This window comes from Oncorhynchus nerka, linkage group LG15 (genome assembly GCF_034236695.1).
Source record: "Oncorhynchus nerka isolate Pitt River linkage group LG15, Oner_Uvic_2.0, whole genome shotgun sequence".
Classification (NCBI taxonomy): Eukaryota; Metazoa; Chordata; class Actinopteri; order Salmoniformes; family Salmonidae; genus Oncorhynchus; species Oncorhynchus nerka.
Window position 1 is genome coordinate 29,178,505 of NC_088410.1, and position 27,352 is coordinate 29,205,856.

Genomic DNA, 27,352 nt, shown 5'->3' on the forward strand with positions numbered 1-27,352 from the left:
CAAGCAGAACAATCCAGAAGAACCAGACTCTGATAATCAACCACCACCCCCAAGCAAACCCCCCAGAGACCCAGAGGTAGCCACCGATCGGCCAAAATCCACCTGTCAGGAATCCCTCTTCAGAGGGACCCAGTTCAACCAAGACTCTGTCTTCTCAGACACTATGTTTAGCGAGTCGGTAGTCACCACCACTACTAGTAACAGCAGCAATAATAACGACAAGAACCAGACTTTCCTCTGTCTGAACCCAGATCTGGAGCGTAACATCAGTTGCCCGCTTCTGAGGCAGGAGTCCATTAACGGCACGGCACTGGGACACATGGACAATGTACAGAGCCAAAATGGAGGACAAGAAGACTGTGGAAATCACTCAGTGCAGATTGCTGATGACAAGCAGTCTGCGGCCCGTTGTAGGAGGTTATGGTCTGCGGCCCGTCGTATGAGGTTCCGGTCTGCGGCCCGTCGTAGGAGGTTCCGGTCTGCGGCCCGTCGTAGGAGGTTCCGGTCTGCGGCCCGTCGTAGGAGGTTCCGGTCTGCGGCCCGTCGTAGGAGGTTCCGGTCTGCGGCCCGTCGTAGGAGGTTCCGGTCTGCGGCCCGTCGTAGGAGGTTCCGGTCTGCGGCCCGTCGTAGGAGGTTCCGGTCTGCGGCCCGTCGTAGGAGGTTCCGGTCTGCGGCCCGTCGTAGGAGGTTCCGGTCTGCGGCCCGTCGTAGGAGGTTCCGGTCTGTAGGCTGTTGCCGGATGCTCTGGACTGGGTACTGTTGCCGGACGCTCTGGACTGGGTACTGTTGCCGGACGCAATGGACTGGGTACTGTTGCCGGACGCTCTGGACTGGGTAATGTTGTCGGACGCTCTGGACTGGGTACTGTTGCCGGACGCAATGGACTGGGTACTGTTGCCGGACGCTCTGGACTGGGTAATGTTGTCGGACGCTCTGGAGTGGGTACTGTTGCCGGATGCAATGGACTGAGTACTGTTGCCGGACGCAATGGACTGGGTACTGTTGCCGGACACTCTGGACTGGGTACTGTTGCCGGACGCAATGGACTGGGTACTGTAGCCGGACGCTCTGGACTGGGTACTGTTGCCGGACGCTCTGGACTGGGTACTGTAGCCGGACGCTCTGGACTGGGTACTGTTGCCGGACGCTCTGGACTGGGTTCTGTAGCCGGACGCTCTGGACTGGGTACTGTAGCCGGACGCTCTGGACTGGGTACTGTTGCCGGACGCTCTGGACTGGGTACTGTTGCCGGACGCTCTGGACTGGGTACTGTTGTCGGACGCAATTGACTGGGTACTGTTGCCGAACGCTCTGGACTGGGTACTGTTGCCGGACGCTCTGGACTGGGTACTGTAGCCGGACGCTCTGGACTGGGTACTGTTGCCGGACGCTCTGGACTGGGTACTGTAGCCGGACGCTCTGGACTGGGTACTGTAGCCGAACGCTCTGGACTGGGTACTGTTGCCGGACGCTCTGGACTGGGTAGTGTTGCCGGACACTCTGGACTGGGTACTGTTGTCGGACGCAATTGACTGGGTACTGTTGCCGAACGCTCTGGACTGGGTACTGTTGCCGGACGCTCTGGACTGGGTACTGTTGTCGGACGCAATTGACTGGGTACTGTTGCCGAACGCTCTGGACTGGGTACTGTACCCGGATGCTCTGGACTGGGTCCCTATTCATATGTACTTTTTGTTGTCTCCATTCGGTAGATCTAGTTATACACATAAACCCTTCAACCGAAAAACCATAGCTCTCTGTCCAGAGTGTTGATATTACATACAGACTAGTAGACAACATGTACATTACATTACCTTGTTAGTTTATTACCACGCTGGACATTACAGTGAACTTATAACACCAAACACAATCAGTAATAATCTGATTAGGAAAAACGCACCAGTATGGTTCCTCGGTCAAGTGTCATGTCATGTGTCATGTCAGTGTCATGTCATATCAGTGTCATGTCATGTGTCATATCAGTGTCATGTCATGTGTTATATCAGTGTCATGTCATGTGTCATATCAGTGTCATGTCATGTGTCATATCAGTGTCATGTCATGTGTTATATCAGTGTCATGTCATGTGTCATGTGGGGACTGAGTTTTTGTTTGGTTTGTTCAGTTTTTTTTTTTTTTGCTTTTCATTGTCTCTGCTTCATTGTCTCTGCTTCATTGTCTCTGCTTCATTGTCTCTGCAAAAATCCAATACTGAGATTGTCCTCAGTGAAGATGAAACGTTGTAAATGTAAATGTGTGCAGGGACTTCAGGAGCCACAGTTGAATAAAGCCCTTTTCATTCCTTTAATATATTACGTTGAGTCTGTTTTCATTTCTGATTCTAGAAGTAATGAGTGACTCATGTTTGCATCTCAATGTGAAAAAAACTATTTGCATGTTCTTTATAAAGAGGGCAACAGATGCTACTGAACCAGATGTCTATGTGTCAAGGGAGAAGCTCCAGGCGGTATCTGATTTTAAGTACCTTGGCATCGTACTTGATTCCAACCTCTCTTTTAAAAAGCATGTGAAAAAGGTCATTCAGATAACCAAATTCAACCTAGCTAATTTCCGATTTATACGAAATTGTTTGACTACAGAGGTAGCAAAACTGTACTTCAAATCTATGATACTCCCCCACTTAACATACTGCTTGAGTAGTTGGGCCCAAACTTGCTGTACAACATTAAAACCTATTCAGTCTGTCTACAAACAGGCTCTCAAAGTGCTTGATAGGAAGCCCAATAGCCATCATCACTGTTGCATCCTCAGAAGGCATGAGCTCCTGAGTTGGGAAAATCTTGTGCAATACACCAACGCATGTCTGTTATTCAAGATCCTAAATGGCCTGGCTCCCCCTCCACTCAGTATTTTTGTTAAACAGAAAACATGAGAGGTGACTGTATAGTTCCCTTAAGGAAAAGCACCTTTAGTAAATCCACTTTCTCTGTGAGAGCTTCTCATGTCTGGAATACACTGCATTCAGACACACATAACTGCAGCACCTATCTATCACACTTTCACAAAATGTATGAATACATGGCTAAAGGTCAATCAGATTTGTGAACATAATCCCTAGCTGTGTATTGCCGCTTTCCATGTTGTCTGTTGTCTGTAGCTTGTGAGGTGTAGAAACACTTTGTTGCTTTTATGAATTTTGTCTTGGTGCTTTTTGTTCTATGTTGCTCTGTCTGTATGCTACGTCTTGCTTGTCCTGTGTTGCTCTGTCTGTATGCTATGTCTTGCTTGTCCTATGTTGCTCTGCGTGTGCTCACTGCTCAATGATTGTCTATACTGTAATTGTTTTTCATAACCTGCCCAGGGACTGCGGTTGAAAATTAGCCGGCTGTCACTTTTACTGAAACGCTGATTAATGTGCACTGTCACTGTAAAAATAAAATCAACTCAAGTAATGAGTGAGAATGCATGTAATTCTCAAGAAAATGTGCAGACAAAAATATAAACGCAACATGCAACAATTTGAAAGATTTTACTGAGGTGCAGTTCACATAAGGAAATCAGACAATTTAAATATATTCATGAGGTCCTAATCCATGGATTTCACATGACTGGGTAGGTGTGCAGCCATGGGAGGGCCTTCAATGGTATAGGCCCACCCACCTGGCAGCCAGACCCACCCCCTGGGTAGCTAGGCCCAGCCAATCAGAAGGAGTTTTTCCCTACAAACGGGCTTTATAACAGGCAGAAATACTCCTCAGCCCCTGGTGTGGTCTGTCAAATTCGCTAAAACAACATTGGAAACAGCTTATGGTAAAGAAATGAACGTTGAATTCTCTAGCAACAGCTCTGGTGAACATTTACGAAGTCAGCATGCCAATTGCACGCTCCCTCAAAACTTCCGACATCTGTGGCATTGTGTTGTGTGACAAAACTGCTCATTTTAAAGTGGCCTCTAATTTTCCCCAGTACAAGATGCACCTGTGTAATGATCATAATGTTTAATCAGCTTCTTGATATGCCACACCTGGCAGGTGGATGGATGATCTTGGCAAAGGAGAAATGCTCACTAATAGGTATGTAAACACAACATTTGAGAGAAATAACCTTTTATGGGATTTTATTTCAGCTCATGAAACATGGGACCAACACTTTACTTGTTGCGTTAATATTTTTGTTAAGTGTATTTACATTGTAACAGAATGTAAGCAAAAGTTTTCAGTTTTTCCACAAGGTTACATGTTTCTGAAGGTCACAGTGCAGTGACTCATTGACAAGTACTGAAGTTGAACTGCTAAACCACTGCATTTGTCGTTGAATTCTACAACATTTGATGACAGATCTCGATGTGTAACATGAGTGACCCTCGTTAGAGATGTATTGTGGTTTCAATGAAGATACAAAACACATTCAAATAAAATTATACAAAATGTACTGAAGATAGAAATGGATGGGGTGGAGGCTTAGGGATCAGGGTTGGGGTCAATTCAGTCAATTCAGTAAGTAAACTGAAATTCCAATAGCAATTCAAATTTACCTCAATGCCTCCTATGAGAAACAATTGGAATTGGAATTTCAGTTTACTTCCTGAATTGACTGAATTGATCTGGAATTCATCCCAACCCTGGTAGGGTTTGGTGTGGGGGAGAGGGGCAGGGGTGTAGGTGACGTTGAGGAGAAACAGAAGCATCATCCTGGATGCTTTCAGCAGTGAGTGAGTTGTCCTCAGTGGGTGACTTCAGCATTGAGGTGGTCAACCAAGTGAATGTGCTCCTTCTTGGAAGCCACTTTAGCCTGAAAAACAGACAAGTAGACAATAGAGACAAATATTTTAAAGACAACCATTAACACTGGATATTAGTATAACAATAGTTAATAAATGATAACAGATTACAGTACAAAACACTATATAAGTATTACTGACAGGCATCCTGTTCTTTCTCGTGAACAGTCTCCGTAGAGATGAGATTAATTCACCCCTTGTTTTCTTCTGATTGGCAACAGCAGTGGATGAAACAATGTGGCCATCAGTGGTAGAGGTAGACATTTCCTCAGCCGGGTGCTCCAGGCTGGTAGCAATAGCATCAACTTCATGGACCGAAGCATTGCCACTCTCGGCTGAAAACATAGAAATAGTGATGACTAGTCTACTTTTCTTGGTTGAGAGATCAGCCACATGGACCTGAAGTTGGTTGGCGTCTCTCAGTGTGGAATCATCATGATCCTTCACTCTAGCGTCACTGCTGGACAGAACCTGAGACACTAGGCCTGCAGCAGACTGGATCAGGTCATTCTCCACGATGGCAACACTGGTGGACAGAACCAGAGACACTAGGCCTGCAGCAGACTGGATCAGGTCATTCTCCACGATGGAAACACTGGTGGACAGAACCAGAGACACTAGGCCTGCAGCAGACTGGATCAGGTCATTCTCCACGATGGAAACACTGGTGGACAGAACCAGAGACACTAGGCCTGCAGCAGACTGGATCAGGTTGTCTTTCTCGATGGAAACACTGGTGGACAGAACCAGAGACACTAGGCCTGCAGCAGACTGGATCAGGTCATTCTCCACGATGGAAACACTGGTGGACAGAACCAGAGACACTAGGCCTGCAGCAGACTGGATCAGGTCATTCTCCACGATGGAAACACTGGTGGACAGAACCAGAGACACTAGGCTTGCAGCAGACTGGATCAGGTTCTCTTCCTCGATGGAAACACTGGTGGACAGAACCAGAGACACTAGGCCTGCAGCAGACTGGATCAGGTTGTCTTCCTCGATGGAAACACCGGTGGACAGAACCAGAGACACTAGGCCTGCAGCAGACTGGATCAGGTTGTCTTCCTCGATGGAAACACCGGTGGACAGAACCAGAGACACTAAGCCTGCAGCAGACTGGATCAGGTTGTCTTCCTCGATGGAAACACCGGTGGACAGAACCAGAGACACTAAGCCTGCAGCAGACTGGATCAGGTTGTCTTCCTCGATGGAAACACCGGTGGACAGAACCAGAGACACTAGGCTTGCAGCAGACTGGATCAGGTTGTCTTCCTCGATGGAAACACTGGTGGACAGAACCAGAGACACTAGGCTTGCAGCAGACTGGATCAGGTCATTCTCCACGATGGAAACACTGGATGACAGAACCAGAGACACTAGGCTTGCAGCAGACTGGATCAGGTTGTCTTCCTCGATGGAAACACTGGTGGACAGAACCTGAGGAGTCTGCAGGAGTGTCAGTGGCTCCCACTCATCCAGGAAGAAGCTCTCGACAGAGGGGAAGCTTCTTCCTTTCAGAGCTGGGGGAATGTAGGGGGTATACCCAACAGTCCAGAGCAGAGAGCTGTCAATGGCATTCGCGTAGTGGTACTTGCCACCAAGTACCTCTGCAACGCACTGATGGATGTTCTGACTCTCTGACTCTGGACCTTCAAGGGTGTTGAGTTTGGTTACCGTTGACATCCACCCTGAAAGAAACACCAACACAGGGTTAACTAAACTGATTTCAGCATTACAAGCAAGGGATATTCTTCATTGCATTCTTTATTTTCTTCATGCATCTCAATAACATCTCATTTCTGCTGAAGTGTGCACTCATTCACCACTTCCCACAAATCTAAAAACATTGGCTAGTAGGGGCTAGGTAGAGTTTTAGCCATATTTAATATAGCAGTCATTTCCTTTCAAATCAGTAGAGGTGAACAGGTGCACATTTTGGGTGGAAGGAGAGATAATTGGGACATCAAGTATTTTCATTGGCAAAATAACCCATTGTCAGCTGGAACACCTCATTTCGCATGGTTACACTGTTTGGTAACTAACAACAAACTTCTAAAGCCTTATCTTCAATGTTGTTTTTATTTCCTTTCCAGTAGGAATTACACCTTCAAATACTATTTTTTATTTAAAGACGGAAATGAACGTTATTGTTCTTACCTGAATTGACTTCGTTGTCCTTAATGGAACAACGTCTGTCTTTGGGGAAAATGAATGAAAAGCTTGCCATAATAATGTTGTCTCTCTCGTTTTTTGTCGGTCAAGAACTGAAGATTTTTTTGAGAGTTCTGGACATATCTCTTGGGTTCTGGAGTTCCGTGTGAAGCTTCGGCATTGTGACCCTCTCGGTCGCATAGAGATGGAATACGTCTTTACACATTGTTTCGAATCGGAATGGAATTCTAATTCGCTTTACCACACGCTCTAGCCATGAAACAAAATGTAAACAAGTTTAATTTATTATTTTTAATTTATTATAAAAAACTGAGTAAGCTAGTGTCATAACACCCAAACAACGTTTATGCATTACTGCAAAGAGACTGTGAGTAAAAGCGCGGAACGTGCGCACTGCACAGAAATGAGTGCCCTCAGCCCCGCACGTTTCCTCACCTGGGCAGTGTTGGCGTACCCGAGCCTATAGTCATTTTGCTCTATCTCTCCAGTTCAGTGCCTTGTACACAAACTTGCACATGTGTACAAAGCATTCAGAAAACAATACATTTTGTTTGACCATATTCGACTATTGAGTGAAATATATCTCTCAGAAAAGGATGCTACGAATAGAGAATTTAAAGAACTGTACAGGCAGTCTTCTATTACAATAAAGGGTTCTGGTCATAGGCATTATATGTTGGTTAGACAAACAGAAGGACAATTTGATATACTCTTGAGTCCTATTGTCTGTTATTTATCAAACAAAACTGACATTCACCAATAACAATCAGAAAATACTAGTATATTGAAGGCTCAATACTTTCTGCCAACTCAATGGTATATGACTGAGGCTCCACACACATGTGTAGTAGAGTATTTGGTCAAGTAACATTGTACTTGTCACGCCCTGACTATAGAAAGCTGTTTATTCTCGATGTTGGTTGGGTGCGTGATAGTGACTAGGGTGGGTCATCTAGGTGGTTCCCAATCAGAGACAGCTGTTTATCGTTGTCTCTGATTGGGGATCATATTTAGGCAGCCATTTCCTCATTTGTGATTTGTGGGATCTTGACTATGTATAGTTGCATAGTAGCACTGTTAGCGTCACGGTTCGTTTGTGCTTTATTGTTTTGTTTGGTGAGTTTCGATTTATTAAAATATGTGGAACTTCTCGCACGCTGCGCCTTGGTCCAATCATTATGGCGATCGTGACAGTACTGTGATATATATGAACATTAGAGAGGCTGCAGTATGGAGCTAGTCGTTTTCCCCCGAGTTGTCCACTCACTGCTGATGATGTAACAGAGCATCTATATGATGTAGCCAGCACAACATTTCAGTTTTCAAGTCTTAATTTCAATACCATGACTCAAGGGCAAGTACAATAATCACCATCTCACTATTTCATAACCCACATTTAAATAAAATCCATTTTTATTGTTCACATACACATATTTAGCAGATGTTACTCTGGGTGTAGCGAAATGCTTGTGCTCCTAGCGCCAACGGTGCAGTAATTTAAATGAGGAATATTTTTTTATTGCAAACAACCACCATTGTTAAACATATATTAAATATAAGAGAAAAGTAAGATTCCAAAAGTAGCCGATGGGCAGAGCTGAAGGAAGTAGGCTTGTGTTTTTATGTGATGGCCCTAGATAGCAGTGGGTTAGACAAGCTCAGTGAACAGCTCAGTGAGCAAAGGGAAACTGTGTAATTTTTTGGTATATCCAACACAGGTGTGGAGGGTCACCTGATTGTGAGAATCACCAAAGTGAACTGCCTGGATTTCACTGGTGTATTTACACAGGTAGTTCTCTGCCAAGTCAATCTGCACGATGATCCCCTCTTTCCGCAGATTCTCTTTTAATCCTCTCAGTTTGAGAGTATCGGTGTGGAATGTTGTACACCTGTTTCCCCAACTTCTCTTTCAATCCTTTGGAGAAGTCCTCCAGTAGAATCTGCAGTGCCACACTCCCTTTCTTTTACTGTCAAATGTACAGTGAACTTCTCCATGTTTCCCCTAGTTGTTGTTCTTCTCTCTTCAGCTTTGTTTTGCCAACCAAGCCACCATGTCTGCTCAACAGCATCAAAGTCAGATGTTTTAAGCTCTTTGGCTTGACAAAGGGAGCACTCTGTGTACATTCGCTCTTTCTTCAGGTTCTCACAGCACAAAGACTCAATAAGGTTCTCAATGTTGCTGCAGCTGATCCCTTTGTGATGCTGTAGTTTGTCCTCCATGAACTGGAGGTTGGCGTGGGGTTTTGCAGAGGCATGGGTCCCCATCTTGGACTGTTGGCTTGACAACCCAAAAGAGGACATATTTTGCAGAATTCATAGTAGGACATTTTAATCTCTGAATATTCCCTCTTAAATGTCTGAAAAGAAGCGCATCTGCGCTGTTAGTGTCCTTTTTTCCATGTTGTTGCTCTGCTGTTGTCATCACATTGATAGAATCGAGTGGTTTTCTCTTCTGTGGCTGTGTTAATTCTGTTCCACTACTTTTTCTTGGAGTATTGAAGACTTGTTGGCCTGTTTTCATTTGCCCTCATTGCTTTTGCTGAAAATCAAAATTCTCTGTTTGAGGCTTTGACCAGGCCATACTGTCGCAGGTTGTTGCCTCTGAGCATTTTTGAAGCCACTTGTTTGTCCTTGGCACTGCACATTTTTTAATACTTTTGTTTTAACTCTGCAATGATGGCATTTTGAAACAATAAAATCCTTCTCAAGTTCTTCAGAGTTCCCGCCATTTGCTGTTTAGTCTTTGTCTTTGGGGAATCTTGTCTCTCCATTTTCTTTATCGGTTGATCATTCCCTTTTTGCTATTTCTCAGCTTTCCTTAAAGCTTTATCAAGTTTGACATTTGCCTTGCAAAGATCTTTGTATGTTTTTGAGCAACCTTTTCTAACCTTTTTCCTTGCAGCGAGTATTCGACTTCTCATTCCTGTTGCAGACAATGAGGAAGGGGTATCAGGGTGTGCATCAGGGGCAGGTATGTTGGCCTCATGTTCTGGCTGCAGGTCATCTGGTGACTGAGGTGGTGTGTTGGCTGATAGGTAGGTCTCATGTTCTGGCTGCAAGTCATCTGGTGACTGAGGTGGTGTGTTGGCTGATAGGGAGGTCTCATGTTCTGGCTGCAAGTCATCTGGTGACTGAGGTGGTGTGTTGGCTGATAGGTAGGTCTCATGTTCTGGCTGCAGGTCATCTGGTGACTGAGGTGGTGTGTTGCCTGATAGGTAGGCCTCATGTTCTGGCTGCAAGTCATCTGGTGACTGAGGTGGTGTGTTGGCTGATAGGTAGGTCTCATGTTCTGGCTGCAAGTCATCTGGTGACTGAGGTGGTGTGTTGGCTGATAGGTAGGTCTCATGTTCTGGCTGCAGGTCATCTGGTGACTGAGGTGGTGTGTTGGCTGATAGGTTGGTCTCATGTTCTGGCTGCAGGTCATCTGGTGACTGAGGTGGTGTGTTGGCTGATAGGTTGGTCTCATGTTCTGGCTGCAGGTCATCTGGTGACTGAGGTGGTGTGTTGGCTGATAGGTAGGTCTCATGTTCTGGCTGCAAGTCATCTGGTGACTGAGGTGGTGTGTTGGCTGATAGGTTGGTTGCATGTTCTGGCTGCAAGTCATCTGGTGACTGAGGTGGTGTGTTGGCTGATAGGTTGGTCTCCCATTGCAACTGTTCTCTTTAAAGTCTGTCTTCTATTCCATTGGTTGCATTTCCATTGCCATCTCTTACTTCTTTGTTGTCGCTTTGTAAGCTCAGAGAGAGATTTCACTTCTCTTCTCTTCTCTCCCTGTCTTTTTGCAGATGTTACTGGTATGTATAGGATCATTTTTTATTTGGTTTCTATGTCTGTGACCTCTGTGCTGTTTTATGCTGTTTTAAAAACATCTCAATTCTACCACAAATTAAATAAATGATAGCTTGTTTGGAAATGACTGACAATAAAAAATATTCTCTACACAAGCAATATTATATATCTGGAACAACTGTCTGCTGCAGCCGTATGCTTCAGTGTCACAATACGTTTCCATGGTAACTAAATGAACATTCTCTTGAAAAAACATTATTAATGAGGAATTTGCCCTCAGTGGACATTTTTGTGTAAAAAAACAATATAAGGGGCACACTCACAATATATTTTGATATATATTTAATTTAATTGACTCTTTCTCGAGTAGATAACCTTATGTGTAATTATTAATGATTTCCAATAGCAAAACATAGTAGAAGCACATAAATCTGCGTCAGGGACAAGGGAAAAACAGTGAAATTGAGGTATAAAATGCATATGAAAAGTAGCTCAAATACTTGACAGAGAGGTGTTTAAAAAATCTGGAGTGATTGTAGTGTGAACTTAATATAATACTTATAAAGAACAACAATATATATATATATAATTAAAAATAAAAATAAATCCACAAAATGTACCAAGAGGACATTGAAGTGCCCTGTAGTTGAAGAATCACCCTGCTTCTCCATCCTAAGGAACTGCAATCTCAGGAAAAGTGCACATTGTGCAGCTTTTTAAAACGTTGCAGTTAATTACACCAGGCCGGGTGACGTGTTTTAATCACGTGACACAACGCGGAAGTCGATTAATATTGTTATAGTCCGGAGGCGATATTGTTCAGAGCTTTGTTGTGACTAACTTGCACAGCCAGCTAGTTCAGCTGGAGTGGTGGAAACAATTGCATCTTTTAGCGCGGAGAGTGTATCCAGGAGTTGACAAAATGCTCAATGCACCTGCCGCCGAGAGAAATAAGGAACCCATCCTTGCGGTGCTCCGTGAGAGTGTGGATACGGCGAAACCGTTGAATGCACTGGAGATATCGTCTGGTACGGGGCAACATGTCACCCACTTCGCACAGGGTTTACGAAATATTACCTGGCAGCCGTCAGAATTTGACCGACAATCTTTAGCTAGGTGAGTTTAAAGATGTTTTTTTAGCTTGCAAATGAATGTATAATGTCGTAACGCAAGGCATAAGTTAACGGTTCAGTGAGTCCGGATCTGAGTTGTTTTTCCCAAAAATCCAAAGCTGACCGTTATTCAAAATAGGTTACAATGAATTCATGTTGATAATAATAGTAGGCCTAACTCATTCTTTAGGCCTATTATCGGCAGCTATTATTTTTTTGTTGATGCTTACAATGAGAATGATCTATTTTGTCCCCGCCACCAGTATAGACGCATACAGAGCGCATCACAACCTGCCGAACGTGAAGCCTGCCATCCACCTCGACGCCTCTCTACCCTGTGAAAACTGGGGTGGGATCCAACCCGAGTCCTTGGACCTGGTACTCAACATCAACATGATCCATATCTCCCCTATGGCCTGCACTGAGGTGAATACTGTTTAGGCCTACATATTGTCTATAGAGATGCTCTTATAAATACACAGTTAATGGTCCACTAACTGATGATACATGATACTTTTATTGCATACTACTCATTATTGTGTGATGTTATGTTTTTACCCACAGGGTTTGTTCAAAGGAGCGGGAACCATCCTGAAACCACAAGGAGTACTGCTGACATACGGGGTATATTATAATGGTGTTAGAAGCACAGTGTTGATTATATCCTCAACCGGATGTTGGCAGTAAATAAGCATGTAGAAGAAAGGATGTTGGAAGCAATATTTGTGTATTTCCCATATTTAGAACTGGAACTCTCTAAAAATATGCAACTTTGATATACCTTTTCGTTGCAGGTTAGCAGAACTTACGCAGCAGGTTACAAAAATGTAGGTAGCAAGTTAGGAGAATTAGGTTAAGGTTAGGGAAAGGATTGGGGAAAATGCTCTCCTTAACTGCTACTAAAAGTCACTTGTATCGAAGTGGCGTGTTTTTCGGGAGTCCAATTTCAAACTCACTGTGAAATTGCCCTCATGAACTTGTCTTACGTCTTCTAATATTGTCTCTCTAGCCCTATGCGTTAAATGGACAGATCACTCCACAAAGCAACATCGACTTTGACCTCAGTCTAAGGTCGAGGTAAGTGAGAACTACAATAATGCCGGAATCTGAATATATCTGCTATTTGACCACACATTATCGAAGCAAATAACTCAAACTGTTGATGTCTTATAGAAATCCAGAGTGGGGCCTAAGGGACGTCACCCTGCTCAGGTCTGTGGCAGAGAGGAGTGGCTTGTTCCTGGAGAAAATGGTAAGAAGCGATACTCCAAATATCAGTCATTTAGGATTTTCATAACGATGTGAATGAAACCCAATGATCTGCGTAAGTAACACAAACATGTTAAATTAACTGTCAGACCAAATGTATTCTAATAGCAAAAGATGCCACATTGAAACATCCATGACCCATTTCTTACTTCAAAATGTGTGAAATACTTTGATGTCGGCTTATAACCACTTTCTCTTGTCATTGTAACGTTAGGTTGACATGCCAGCTAACAACAAGTGCCTTCTGTTCCGGAAGGAGAGTCTGGTGTGAAGTCCACTGCCCTCTCTGGGGTTCCATTCCAACATCACAAATGCACCATCGCGCTCCTGTCTGTACAGGGTATAACATGACCAGTAATGGATATTTAACACTTGGTTGAAAATGAACCTGAACTGATACCTTATTTGAATCAATGCCAAATCCAATAATTCCCTCAGTTTTCAACTCCTATCTACACAAGTAATTTCCTCATAGGTGATCTGTTTGGTAACTTCAAAATGTATGGCACTCGCTTTTATTGATTCAAATGAATAGGATTGTTGTAGGAAGGTGCTTTTGCATGACACCCACATCAGAAAAGTGCAGAAAAAAGTATAACATTTTTTTCAATCAACTTGGAGTATTAATTTACCTTTAAGAAGTATGCATTGAAGTTATGGGATTTCAAAAAAGGAGAAACATTACACCACTTCAGCATAGAATTATCACTCGAAAACAGTACGGCACATTACAGTGAATACAAATCTTACACATGAAACATTACATTTGAATAAACCTATTTGAATAATTGTATTTACACATCTCGATTTGATTGTGTTATGGTACAACATTGGCATTGTTTGAAAAGTCGGTGCTTGATTTTTCTGGGTAATGAAAACAGTGTCAGAAAGAAATGCACTGTAATTTGATACAGTACATCATGGCACAAACTCCACCGAAGAGTTTCTCACATTGTCATTGTAGGGCTATGCCATTGTATATTAGTCTTGCTATAACAGCCCAAGTTGAGGTGATCAGTTCTGGGGCTCTATTGAATCTGTCTCGCTGAAGCGTTAGATTGCGTGATAGAAATGTGAAGGTCATTTCCTATTGAGCCAACATTTGCAGTGTTTACCGTGAATGCAGTCTCCTCTAATGCGGGAGAATTGCCTTTAAATCGCACTGCAACGCTGAACTTCCGAGATACGAATCGAATAGAGCCCCTAGTCCCGGAACCTCTGCAGCATCTCACAGGTCCTCTTCTCCAAGACTTCATGAATCCTCTTCAGCCTCTTATCGGAGATGGGTCTGACGTAGCTGTCGGGGTGTATCACGGCCATGCCGTCCTGTACATCCCCCATGACCAATAGGGGGCCCTCCTCCATGGTGATGTTGGGGCAGGGGCAGCTCCAGTCCATCTTAGCCAGGGTCACCTCCAGGTGGCGGGTGTTAAAGAATGCCAAGCCCATCTTCTCGTCGCGGAGGATCTTCTCTAGACTGAACCGGGCGATCCCAGAATCGAGGTCCTCGATCAGTTCCGTCAATCGACCGACAATGGCAAAATCGCTCCGGCACAGGCTCGGGACGATTTTACCTTTGACCCGGCATGTTTTGCAGGCTCGTCGTTTGGACTGCGGACAGTTTGCCTCGCACTCCTTCTTGGATCGGAAGCGATTGCCATTGCCCTGGCAACCGCCATAAGCAAAGGCCTGGCATTGTTTCAAGAGGGAGTTCCAGGCCCAGTGGGCCTCCCAGCTCTTGCAGGGGCCCTGGACCGCAGGTAAGGAACAGATCCCCATCCCCTCCCTCTGGCAGGATGCCTGGCACTCCTCGTAGGTCTCGAAGCGGTTGCGGCTGTCATCGCAGCCCCCGTTGGAGAAGGCCAGGCAAGTACCTTGCTCGGCGTCGTAGTACCAGTCAACGTAGCGCTCGGCGGAGCACTCCCGCCGGTCCAGCTCCGCCAGGCAGTCGGCGGGTGAAAACGGGGGCCCCATGGGCATTCCCGCCATCTCGGGGTCCTCCGAGAAGATGTCTTCCTCGGTCCGACGGATGACAGAGAGAGGGTAGTCGGCGCGGAGGACCCCAGCTGCATTTCGGGCGACGCAAGTGTAGATGCCTGTGTCCCACACCTGGGCGTTGTAGACGACTAGCTGGCCGATGTTGGTGATGACCACGTTGCCGTACATCCGGTCGGGCCGCATTACCAGGCTCTCATGGCGCTCGCTCTGCTTCTCCCAGGTCACGGCGGGCCGCGGGACTCCCATTACATCGCAATGGAAGCTCACCGTGCCGCCTATGTAGACCGACTTGTAGCTGGGGTTGGAGAAGAGCGTTGGGGGAATGGGGTCTTCCAGGAAGGACGTCAGCGTTGGATTGGCTGTTGTGTCCTGAGGGAGCGGACTTGTTTGAGGCCCAGATAGATGAAACCGGCAGGTCACCACAGTTAGTGTCACACCCTGTGTACACGCCTCAGCATCCATGTAACACTTGTTGAAGTAGGTGAGTCCGTCGGAAGCACAGGTGAAGCTAGGATCTTTCTCGCAGTGGTCCTGGCACTTGCAGATGGGCTGGCCCTCCCAGATGTCGCAGGTGGCCCCCTGTTGGCTGCAGATGAAGCCCTGGCAGGTGGCGATGGAGCCCTGTCCCCCGGAGCCCTTCTCTCCTCCGCCCTGGCCATCCGGCTGAGCAGGGGTGCCATCAGAAAAACGGGCGGCCACACAGCTGAAGAGTCCACAAACATTGGTGCAGCATTTCTCAAAGCCAGCACAGTCCTGGGGAATAACAACAAGCATTTACTGAGGCAAAAACACATAGTATATTTAATACAACAAACACCAAGTGGTAGACCTAATAAAAGAAAAAGAAAATGTAATGAATGTGTAGTCATACAGTATAACACATTTCCTTACAATTGTTGACGTTTGTCATAAACAAATGACAATGGATTGTGAAATTAAATATTGAATACATATAAATGCCTCACCTCGTCAACTTCACATTCCCGTTCGCAGGTGCTTTGTGCATCAACCCAAAGGTTAGCATTCAGCTTGTTGGGACAAACTCCTGGATGTTCCACTTTGGAACCAGCTACACTTGCACTCCGGGTCTGTTGTGGGAAGACGCAGAGGCAAACCAAAAACACAAGAGAGGACCAACCAACGCGTCCTGATAAGAGTCCTTTTGGGTATATAAGTGCTTTTGGTTGGTTTGTGTCCACGTTCTTTCCACCTCCAACCTCTCCACGGCTGAGAGAAGATATAGTCATTTTAAAAAGGAACATTTCATGAAAGTCATCCATCAACAAGTTCCATAACTTCCATGCAGCCCCTCAGGAAAATACCTCCATTTTGTTCAAATGCAACCATCCAGTTTGTGCGTAACCAATCTGGGAACAAGTGCCAATTTTGTTGCTCGCCACGCAAGAGAAACGGTTCTCAAATTTCAGATGAATAAACCATTGCCCAACAAAAACATATTCCTCTGCGCTGTACATTGATTCAACAAGTAGCCTCGAATAAGATAACAAAAATAACATCTGTGAATCCAGTCTGGTTTGATAACATCGCAAAACGTTTAGACGAAAACAAAAAAACTGCACACAAAAAAAATCTGGCTATATCTACGCTGACTTCCAAGACGTGCGGAGTCAACTCACCACACAAAGAGATAGAGAAGCAATATCGGTTTTTGGTGTGACTAGAGGTAGGAAGGGCAGCGCCTCTGACCGCCCCCATGCTTGTCCAGTGTCTGAAACGTTTATGAAGCAGCACCATGTTCTAAGCAACTGGACAAACATTGTAAAGACATCAAAGGAAGCTTGATAGGGCGGTGTTGTCAAGCTGTACCAACAACAGTACGCACGGGGCCAAACATTCCGGTGAGAAATTCATCAATGTTTCATGCGTCCAGACAAAAACTCTAGAAGTGTTGCTCATATAAATGGGCCATGATTGAGAAGTTTCCTAACATGCACTGGCTTTGTCTTGGCCAGGTCGCAGTTGTAAATGAGAACTTGTTCTCAACTGGCCTACCAGGTTAAATAAAATAAATGCACTGATAAAGAAGTTGACATACGTGTCTAATTCCGTTTTTTTACGCAATGAGTAGACTATGGTGTAATTTGATCCAGTGTATCTAGAACATATAACATGTTGATATTAAATATTCAATATGTCATGATGAACATAGACAACTTTTTAAATGTGGGATTAATTAGACTAGATAGGCTATCTGAATGAGAAAGAATCAAACATTTTGAGGAGGCGCGCACAGGAGAACTGTCAAGAAATATGCGCAACTTGACACTGATAGTGCATGCATAGAAACATGTTTACGTTTGGTTGTGTTCAAGTCGAAGTCTAGACGCGTCGGTCAGTTTACACCCATCATTCACACAAAGCTCAGAGATGCCACGGTCAGGTGGCAAGACGTAAAAGCGACACATTTTCAATGGTGTGCGACTCATCTTTGTCTCGACACGGCTCAAAGGGCTATGAGAAGCAAACTCCCCTCGCTTTCATTGAACGTGACCCTTCAACCTTCGCGTGACTTTTGACCGCCGGCATTCAGAGCCGCTGCAGAGAGGCCGCGAGCCAGGGGCTGCCGAGCCAATAACCCCGGGGCGACTAATCAATTCAGATCCCCCACCGTTTTACTTCAATTGAGCTTGATACCGACAGCCAAGGGGTCGGAGAGGACAAAGAGAAACAAAGAATTCCCACCGCTCGCGCACTGACATTGCCAAAGCTTTGAATAGCCAATAATATCACTACAAAACTCAAGCTAGCAATAAAACCAGATAAAAGAACATATTACGGCACAACGGGGACTGTGAAGAGAGACAGCTATTTTTTTTAAAATATATTTTGTATTGTAATTTGCACTGTATTGTAGGTAAGTGGCCTTGCATGAGCCATTGCGTGTGCGAGCCAGAACGGCTCATAGAGCAGGAGCCAGGCAGGAGCCAGAACGGCTCATAGGGCAGGAGCCATCTCCTGTTTTCTGAAGCGTGAGGCAGAAACAGGTGACATGTTATTATGTATATTATTTGTTGTGTTTTGTTTCCTATTTGGTCCCCAGGAAGAGTAGGGCAAGTGCTAAATATGCACATGAGCAAAACTTATATCAACTAATCAAAAATATACAATACAGTTATTCAGTAATAAATAATTTTGAATAAAAAAAGTATAACAGTTTAATTTGGGGAAAACCATTGCTTTCCATGGCAACTATGCAGCCACGTTTATTTGCAAAACCGTTCATCATCCTTACAATCAACTCAGCAGCTTATACCACATACAGGTAGTGCTTATAATACCCTGAATAATGATTATTTTCCTTGACCTTTTATTTAATAAAAGGGCGTAGAAACAGAGAAAAATGGCATGCATTGGTTTTCATCTCTCTTGCAGTGAGCATAGGGAATGTCTCAGTGTAAATACATTCTAAGAATTTTGTCCTTTACAAAAATATAAAAGACACCAACAAAAACCTGAATATTATTTATAAACAAATGGGTATAAATAAAATTGTGAATATGAACTCTATTTTTTATTAAGCTTGTATGGATTTTGCCTTATGTGGATACATTTAAGTTTACTGGAGTCCAAAGTTAGTAAGTCACAAGTTAACAACCACTCCTCAAAGTGATTCAGATGAAAGATATTTTAGCCCTTTGCGGCATTCCCCCCAAAATCCTACTGATACTTCAAGATAAATCATGATACCGGTAAAAAGCCAGGCACATATTGGTTACTCACAGGGTCACTCAGGGCAAAGGGCAATGAATGAGTAAACCGACTTGGATCAACACACCATTGGCTCTCTGATCAGCATTAAAAGGTAGACTCAGCTAAATGACATTGCCACGAGCAGCACGGCAGATATGGAGATGATCATGATGCAAGACTTCACTCTCACACTTCACACTGTTCACAGCCTGGTAGCCACGGGACAATAACAGCATAGAAGTAGAGCCTCACGTTTAGTTGTTATGGAAGTCCCCCCCATGCGGTTTACTTTCTGCATCTACGTCATATTGCTGAGTATACCTTTAAACTGCAAACAGTGAGGGAGAGCAGTCTGATATTGCACCCATTCTGAAATGAAACCAGTGAAATCTACAATGACCCTATGCTATAACAGCTTGACCCCATTTGCTTTTAAATCAATCATATGAGCACAGACCAGACTGGTGTTATACATTCTGGTGCCAAACAGGACAAGGACCCAAGTCAACAGACAGAGCAACACACAGAAGAAGACCAAAAGATGGATGGGCGGCAGGTAGCCTAGTGGTTAGAGCGTTGGACTAGTAACCGAAAGGTTGCAAGATCAAATCCCCGAGCTGACAAGGTAAAATGTGTTCTGCACCTGAACAAGGCAGTTAACCCACTGTTCCTAGGCCGTCATTGAAAATAAGAATTTGTTCTTAACAGACTTGCCTAGTTAAATAAAGGTAACATTAAGACACACACAAGAAAACTTTGTCAGAGAGTAAAAAATAAAAAAAATTAGCTGCAGCGTCAATATTTTAAGTGTTCCATTTGTTGGCAAATCCGTGTGAGATCTGGAAAGAATAATCACTCAATGTGTTTCTGAGCCATATCAAACCAGTTCAGTAGGCAGCAAATGAAAATAAAGACAAACAAGAAATGACAACCTGTAAGAAATAACTCTCAAATTTGCGGTTTCCGCTGCAAAACGTTTTCCATCGCATGCCCTAATGAACACGACCCAGACATAGGCTATAAGTATTGAAGAGGGACAAAGTCAACGGACAGGCATAATAACACAATCCCACACAAACTCGCAAAACATTCAAGACGAATCACGTAAGAAGTCAGTGCAAAACATCCACTGGAAAACAAGCCGACCGATTACCACGCATGTACACGAAGTCTACTTAAATATACCCAGTGAATCTGTTCAGAGTCCTCATACTCTCTTGTAGTGTTGACAGGAAGGTGAGTGATGACATCACAGCTTAAAGTCCAAGAGGCTGTATGGAGAGAAATAGTTATGTTGTCTTTTTGTAGGCACTAACTCCGCCACGGTTCGATGGACTGGGGAAAATGACTGTTGTTTTTTAGATAAACACTGAAAATAAGGTCTGTGGTAAACACAGGCTTAGGAGATCTTTTACATTTTGTTCTAGGAGATAATCTTCATCAGATAACGTCACTTTGTGAATTTTGATGCATTTATGTAATAAAAAAAGCACATAAAGGCTTCATAATGAATAAAGGTCATGTTAACTGACTGCTATTATCTCATAGAACAAAGTGTATAAGATCTCCTAAGCCTGTGTTTACCTCAGACCTTATTTTCAGTGTTTCTCTCAAAACCCTATTCTTTCCCCATAGGAAAGGCTGAAAAAAACAGAGTTAACTCACTTCTGGGTTTTAGGACGACAAGCTAGTGAGCTCTACTGGTTACAGTGGGTGGTAGCTGTAGGTTTTAAAGGAGACCCACAAGATGGCGCTAGGGGTCTAAGAAAGAGTGAAAGCCATATTGGACTCACTCACAGCTTTTACAGTTCCTGTTGTGTGTTTATGCATCTCCAAATTGGGGCCCCTGAGCGCCCCATACAGCGATAGCATTAGGCCCAATGGGAGGCCTCAGAAGTTCCTCCCTCGCCCCTCACTAGGTGATGTTACAGTTACTTTTGCTGCTGCTACTCTTGGGGGGGCTCGGAGGCGGTTTAAAGGACTTGGAGCGTTTGAGACTGTTTCCCTTGCTGCTGCTGCTGTTGTTGTTGCCGCTCACGCTGCCGCCCGCCGCATTGGTGGCCACGGAGTAGGAGCGTCCATGCATCATGACAGCATTCATTCCGTTGGCCATGGAGAAGGACTTGAGGTGGGACTTGATGGCCACGGGGAGAGGCAGCTTGTCAATGAGGTGGACGGGGGTGCATGAGACGATGGCGCGGCAACACAGGTCCTGGAGGCTGAACACTGGTGGGGAGGGGGATGGACAGGGAAGGACATAGTCAAGTTGTATTACATGATATAACGGTATAGTAGAGGACATGACAACAATCTAGTTGTGTTGCTGGTTTATTTTGCAGGCGGGACAGCTGCTGTTGCGTCAATGACGAGGAGAGCCCAGTGCGCTTCCTCCCATCAAATGAGAACCCAGCAAGCAAGAGACAACCACCTTTCATTATTTCAAATAAACTCGGCAAAAAAAGAAATGTCCTCTCACTGTCAACTGCGTTAATTTTCAGCAAACTTAAAGTGTAAATATTTGTATGAACATAAATAGATTCAACAACTGAGACACAAACTGAACAAGTTAAACAGACATGTGACTAACAGAAATGGAATAATGTGTCCCTGAACAAAGGGGGGGTTAAAATCAAAAGAAAGTCAGTATCTGGTGTGGCCACCAGCTGCATTAAGTACTGCAGTGTATCTCCTCCTCATGGACTGCACCAGATTTGCCAGTTCTTGCTGTGAGATGTTACCCCACTCTTCCACCAAGGCACTGGCAACTTCCCGGACATTTCTGTGGGGAATGGCCCTTGCCCTCACCCTCTGATCCAACAGGTCCCAGACGTACTCAATGGGATTGAGATCCGGGCTCTTCGCTGGCCATGGTAGAACACTGACATTCCTGTCTTGCAAGAACAGAACGAGCAGTACGGCTGGTGGCATTGTCATGCTGGAGGGTCATGTTAGGATGAGCCTGCAGGAAGGGTACCACATGAAGGAGGAGGATGTCTTCCCTGTAACGCACAGCGTTGATATTGCCTGCAATGACAACAAGCTCAGTCCGATGATGCGGTGACACACAGCCCCAGACCATGACGGACCCTCCACCTCCAAATCGATCACGCTCCAGAGTACAGGCCTCGGTGTAACGCTCATTCCTTCGATGATAAACGCGAATCTGACCATAACCCCTGGTGAGACAAAACCACGACTCGTCAGTGAAGAGCACTTTTTGCCAGTCCTGTCTGGTCCAGTGACGGTGGGTTTGTGTCTATAGGCGACGTGGTTGCCGGTGATGTCTGGTGAGGACCTGCCTTACAACAGGCCTACAAGCCCTCAGTCCAGCCTCTCTCAGGCTACTACATACAGTCTGAGCACTGATGGATGGGATTGTGTGTTCCTGGTGTAACTCGGGCAGTTGTTGTTGCCATCCTGTACCTGTCCCGCAGGTGTGATGTTTGGATGTACCGATCCTGTGCAAGTGTTGTTACATGTGGTCTGCCACTGCGAGGACAATCAGCTGTCCGTCCTGTCTCCCTGTAGCGCTGTCTTAGGCATCTCACAGTACGGACATTGAAATTTATTGCCCTGGCCACATCTGTAGTCCTCACGCCTCTTTGCAGCATGCCCAAGGCACGTTCACGCAGATGAGCAGGGACCCTGGGCATCTTTCTTTTGGTGTTTTTCAGAGTCAGTAGAAAGGCCTCTTTAGTGTCCTAAGTTTTCATAACTGTGACCTTAATTGCCTACCGCCTGTAAGCTGTTAGTGTCTTAATGTCCGTTCCACAGGTGTTTGTTCATTAATTGTTTATGGTTGATTGAACAAGCATGGGAAACAGTGTTTAAACCCTTTACAATGAAGATCTGTGAAGTTATTTGGATGTTTACAAATTATCTTTGAAAGACAGGGTCCTCAAAAAGGGACGTTTCTTTTTTTGCTGAGTTTAGATATATTCCATATATGAATCAAATCAAAGACTTGAAGGGTAGCAACATAAAATAACAAACACACCCAAGTTTCCTCACACCAACAATAACCTTTCCCATTGTTTTACTGCACCCTAAGGCTTCCCAACCCAAGACCCTACAGTGGCTGTAACTTTAGTCTTCCCTGGTCTCCTCACCTCGGTTTGGTCTCCAGAACTTCTCCATGCCGTGCCTCATCAGCACGATGCGCGACAGCTCCGTGAACGACTCGATGACGTTGAAGTTGCACAGAGGGCTGACCTCAAAGAAGGTCATGCCGTTCTTCTCGGCGTAGGCGCGGGCCTGCTCCGTGGGCACCTGCCTCTTAAAGGCCAGGTGGAGCCGGTTGCCTACTAGGATGCGGGGCACCCCCGGGGCATGCTGGGGGAAAGGAGAGAAATCAATAGGAGGATGATATTGAGAGTAGGGGTTGTTGTGTTAACTCCCATCTAGAAATCACCTTTATTCTGTAAATACATTTGCATGTCCAGGAATTTCTCTTGGTGAAATGGTGCTACTACAGAGTCAGACAGACAATAGACAGAAAATACTAAATACAGAGACACAGAATCCACACACAGCAAGTACACTGAAGCTAAAAACTACAGACTATATAATTAACACTTTAAACTACATTAGAACAAAACATTAGGAACACCTGCCCTTTCCAAGACACAGACTGACCAGGTGGACCCAGGTGAAAACTATGATCCCTTATTGATGTCAGTTGTTAAATCCACTGTTTCCGTTCTCTATATACGTTCTGCACGAAAACCTGTCCCTGATATTCACACCTCTGAATTTAACTTCACACTTTTTACTGTATAATAAAAAAGGCTACTGCAGAAAATAGCTGATTTGCTCATATCCAAAGGCCTACCTGTGATTGGGCAGGAGGAATGTAGTAAGGGAATAGAAATGCATAATGATCTGCATTTTCATTGTGGCAGTAAGGGGAGAACACACTAGGCCTATATGAAACCATCTTTAGACTACTCTTCACACACACACACACACACACACACACACACACACATTTAAGCATCAAACAGAATTTAAGGAACAGAAAAAACAGAAGAGAAATAATAGATTTTAGATTCTGATTTAGCTTAGAATACATTTATCAGGCATATGCATCCTACCTTTGAAGCATCTCTTTGAGAGGACTATCTATCCCTTTTTCCAGTGCCATTCAAATGTGTGCACAGACAAGGTACCATGATGCTAGCTAGCCAGCCAGGTAGCATGGTTAAACAAGGTTGTTTGTTATCAAACCAAAAACTACCATGCCGCTCCAATAACTAAACAAATGTAACAACAAACCTCATCACTGTCTGCACACCCCAGCTCGCCATCACAGCTTAATAACATTTATAAACTGATGGAGAACAGATGGAGAGGAGCAGCTGAGGTAGGCTAATGGCTGGTTAGGGGATGTGGCTAGCTGCTCACAGCTGTCACACGTGACTTTGGGTGAAGTAGTCATTCTGATATGACGTCACACTCTTAACTCTGTTTAATATTCTATTTGTAGGAGGCGTAGGGAAGCATTCTGTGCACAGTCATTCATTTCTAAATGAGAAACGCACCATCATTTACTGATCACAGAGGGAGACGATATTTTCGGCCTCTCCTCCATTTTTTTGGGCGCATCGACACGATTCACGTGGACAACCTATTTTGAAATGAAAACAGTGAATATCTCCAAAAAGTGATGAGTTTACAACCTTGCAGATTTTTTGTTTGTTTGTATTTATCCTTTATTTAACTAGGCAAGTCAGTTAAGAACAAATTCTTATTTACAATGATGGCCTAGAAACAGGGGTTTAACTGCCTTGTTCAGGGGCAGAACAACAGATTTTTACCTTGTCAGCTCGGGGATTTGATCTGGCAACCTTTCAGTTACTGGCCTAACGCTCTAGGCTACATGCCGCCACAATAGTGCAGAGTGTAAAGTCTATGAGCGGGAAGATAAAAGGTTTACCAGTGACCAGTTGGTGAAGGCCACAGCACAGAGGGAAAAGCTATTCAGTTTGTGGGAGGTTTTGGTCATGACTGACCTAAACCGTTTGCCAGAGGGGAGTCTTTTGATAACAACAGCAGATCATCAGACTACAGCCTGCCTGCCTGGCAATAGCTCTACATGGCTAGTGATTCTACCATCTACAAACCGGTATGGTGGATTTCAGTTGAGCTATTACTGCAGCATGATGAGGCAGATATGCTGTTTAGAATAAAGACTTGAGTCACATTGTCAGACGTGCAGTGTTAAATGATCAGTCAGCAAACTAGCTTACCTCATCGATCTCCCGGATCCAGCGGTCAATGCCATCAAACGACCAGCCATTTGTGATATCATAAACTAGCAGGATTCCCTGTGGGTTGGGGGAGTGGGGGGACATGAACAAGCAATACATCTTTAATCAGTAAACAGTCCGCTTGTCCCTGAATACACAGATGATATAGCCTAGAACCTGAAGCATTTGGAATTAAGGGGTCTAACCCACCTGCGCCCCACGTGAATATGACCGGAAGATTGTGCAGAATCGACCCTGTCCAGACGTATCCCTGTTGAACAAAGAATGACCCTGTTAGATTCCATTTAGCTTTCTGTCAATGAGTTTTCTGCAAGTATTAGACAAGTATTTTCTACATGTACCACAACTCTAACTTGACTCTTCTCCCATCCAATAGGATTGTGGTAGTCTTGTAATCAATCCCTGAGAAAACAAACATGATTATAGCAGACAGCTAGATTTTTCATCAACAAGCTTGATAGCCTATGATGGAGAGTAATAATGGCAAATGGCCAGTTTGATTCCAGTTTTAAAAAACCCACTGACTAGTATGTTTATACTTCATATAATGTATACACTTGATTTATTCTAACTAGTTACATACACTCACCACTGCTGTAGGGATAGGGAGACTCTGCTGATCCGTCCTGCAGACTGTCTAGGATCTCTCCTTTCCCCACATCACTGTCTCCAACCAGCAAGAACTTCAGGAGGTAGTCGTAACTCTTGACAGGGCTGCCCTGTGTAGCCATCATCCCACGCATTGGTATCAAGTTAAGACCGAGTTTGGAGATCCTCGACTGCGGGTGGGAGAAGTTGTGTGTGGAATGCCTTGTCGAACACTAAGGGAGAACGACGTTGTTTACTAGCTAACGATACTATAGCTAACGTTAGCCACAGAGAAATGAAGGTTACTAGCTAGCAGTGTCGCGCACCACTAGCTACAAAACATACAATGAGCGTTGAGCACGAATTATCTCCAATTCCATCATGGTTTCTTTGAAAATCCATTACCTAGTAACTTATGTGAAAGAAAAATACCCCGTGCTAACGTTAGCTACCTAAACTAATTTACGAAAACATCATTAATTAATCTGGGCCATTCTGCCTCCAAAACCAAATGTCCTCTACAAGGTAAAACATTGTTTTTGAAATGTTAATTCAAAACGAAAATGTTACTTCATTTAAGAGTCCATAAATAACAATTAGTTGCCTTCGAGTACGCGTCAGTATCAAAGCAATGCAAATAACATCAACCTAGATTTAGCTTTTGCCAGCATCAACATCCGGTTTTCCGGTTTCTCTTCTTCTTTGATTAAGTTTAATAGCGGTTGGCATCAAATATATGTTGCATTACCGCCGCCCACTAGACTGAAACTCCCTTAAGAACTCAGCAAAAAAGAAACGTCCTCTCATTGTCAACTGCGTTTATTTTCAGCAAACTTAATAAATATTTTTATGAACATAACAAGATTCAGCACATGAGACATAAACCGAAAAAGTTCCAAAAATATGTGACAAACAGAAATTGAATAATGTGTCCCTGAACAAAGGGGGGGTCAAAATCAAAAGTAACAGTCAGTATCTGGTTTGGACACCAGCTACATTAAGTACTGCAGTGATGGACTGCACCAGCTTTGCCAGTTCTTGCTGTGAGATGTTACCACACTCTCCCTGTCTTAGGTCAGTTAGGATCACCACTTTATTTTAGGAATGTGACATGTCAGAATAATAGTAGAGAGAATTATTTATTTCAGATTTGATTTCTATCATCACATTCCTAGTGGGTCAGAAGTTTACATACACTCAATTAGTATTTGGTAGCATTGCCTTTAAATTGTTTAACTTTGGTCAAATGTTTCAGGTAGCCTTCCACAAGCTTCCCAAATAAGTTGGGTGAATTTTGGCCCATTCCTCCCATACCTTGACTCGGTTGACCTTAAGCCATTTTGCCACAACTTTGTAAGTATGCTTGGGGTCATGGTCCAGTTGGAGACCCATTTGCAACCAAGCTTTAACTTCCTGACTGATGTCTTGAGATGTTGCTTCAATATATCCACTTAATTTTCCCCCTCGTGATGCCATCTATTTTGTGCAGTGGACCAGTCCCTCCTGCAGCAAAGCACCGCCACAACATGATGCTACCACCCCCGTGCTTCACAGTTGGGATGGTGTTCTTTGGACAAACAGTTATATTTTTGTTTCATCAGACCAGAGGACATTTCTCCAAAAGGTATGATCTTTGTCCCCATGTGCAGTTGCAAAACATAGTATGGCTTTTTTTATGGTGGTTTTGGAGCAGTGGCTTCTTC

The 27,352-nt window shown here is 44.3% G+C and overlaps 3 protein-coding genes across 3 annotated transcripts; 1 reads left to right on the forward strand and 2 right to left on the reverse strand.

The window, feature by feature from the left end:
- The first annotated feature begins 11,466 nt into the window (after positions 1-11,466).
- LOC115142393 (methyltransferase-like 26) lies at positions 11,467-13,876 on the forward strand. The gene is made up of 6 exons (XM_029681800.2): positions 11,467-11,818; positions 12,078-12,240; positions 12,379-12,438; positions 12,824-12,891; positions 12,988-13,066; positions 13,298-13,876. The coding sequence occupies exons 1-6, from the start codon at positions 11,625-11,627 to the stop codon at positions 13,352-13,354; spliced, it is 621 nt and encodes a 206-aa protein (XP_029537660.1). The 5' UTR covers positions 11,467-11,624; the 3' UTR covers positions 13,355-13,876.
- LOC115142392 (WAP, Kazal, immunoglobulin, Kunitz and NTR domain-containing protein-like) lies at positions 13,567-18,166 on the reverse strand. The gene is made up of 2 exons (XM_029681799.2): positions 16,047-18,166; positions 13,567-15,834 (listed from the first exon to the last, which is right to left on the reverse strand). Exons 1-2 carry the CDS (start codon positions 16,359-16,361, stop codon positions 14,287-14,289), a joined length of 1,863 nt encoding a protein of 620 aa, XP_029537659.1. The 5' UTR covers positions 16,362-18,166; the 3' UTR covers positions 13,567-14,286.
- A 90-nt stretch (positions 18,167-18,256) lies between these two features.
- LOC115142391 (ras-related protein Rab-40C) lies at positions 18,257-26,331 on the reverse strand. The gene is made up of 6 exons (XM_029681798.2): positions 25,651-26,331; positions 25,403-25,463; positions 25,251-25,311; positions 25,041-25,118; positions 22,902-23,124; positions 18,257-21,018 (listed from the first exon to the last, which is right to left on the reverse strand). Exons 1-6 carry the CDS (start codon positions 25,802-25,804, stop codon positions 20,708-20,710), a joined length of 888 nt encoding a protein of 295 aa, XP_029537658.1. The 5' UTR covers positions 25,805-26,331; the 3' UTR covers positions 18,257-20,707.
- Positions 26,332-27,352: the final 1,021 nt, after the last annotated feature.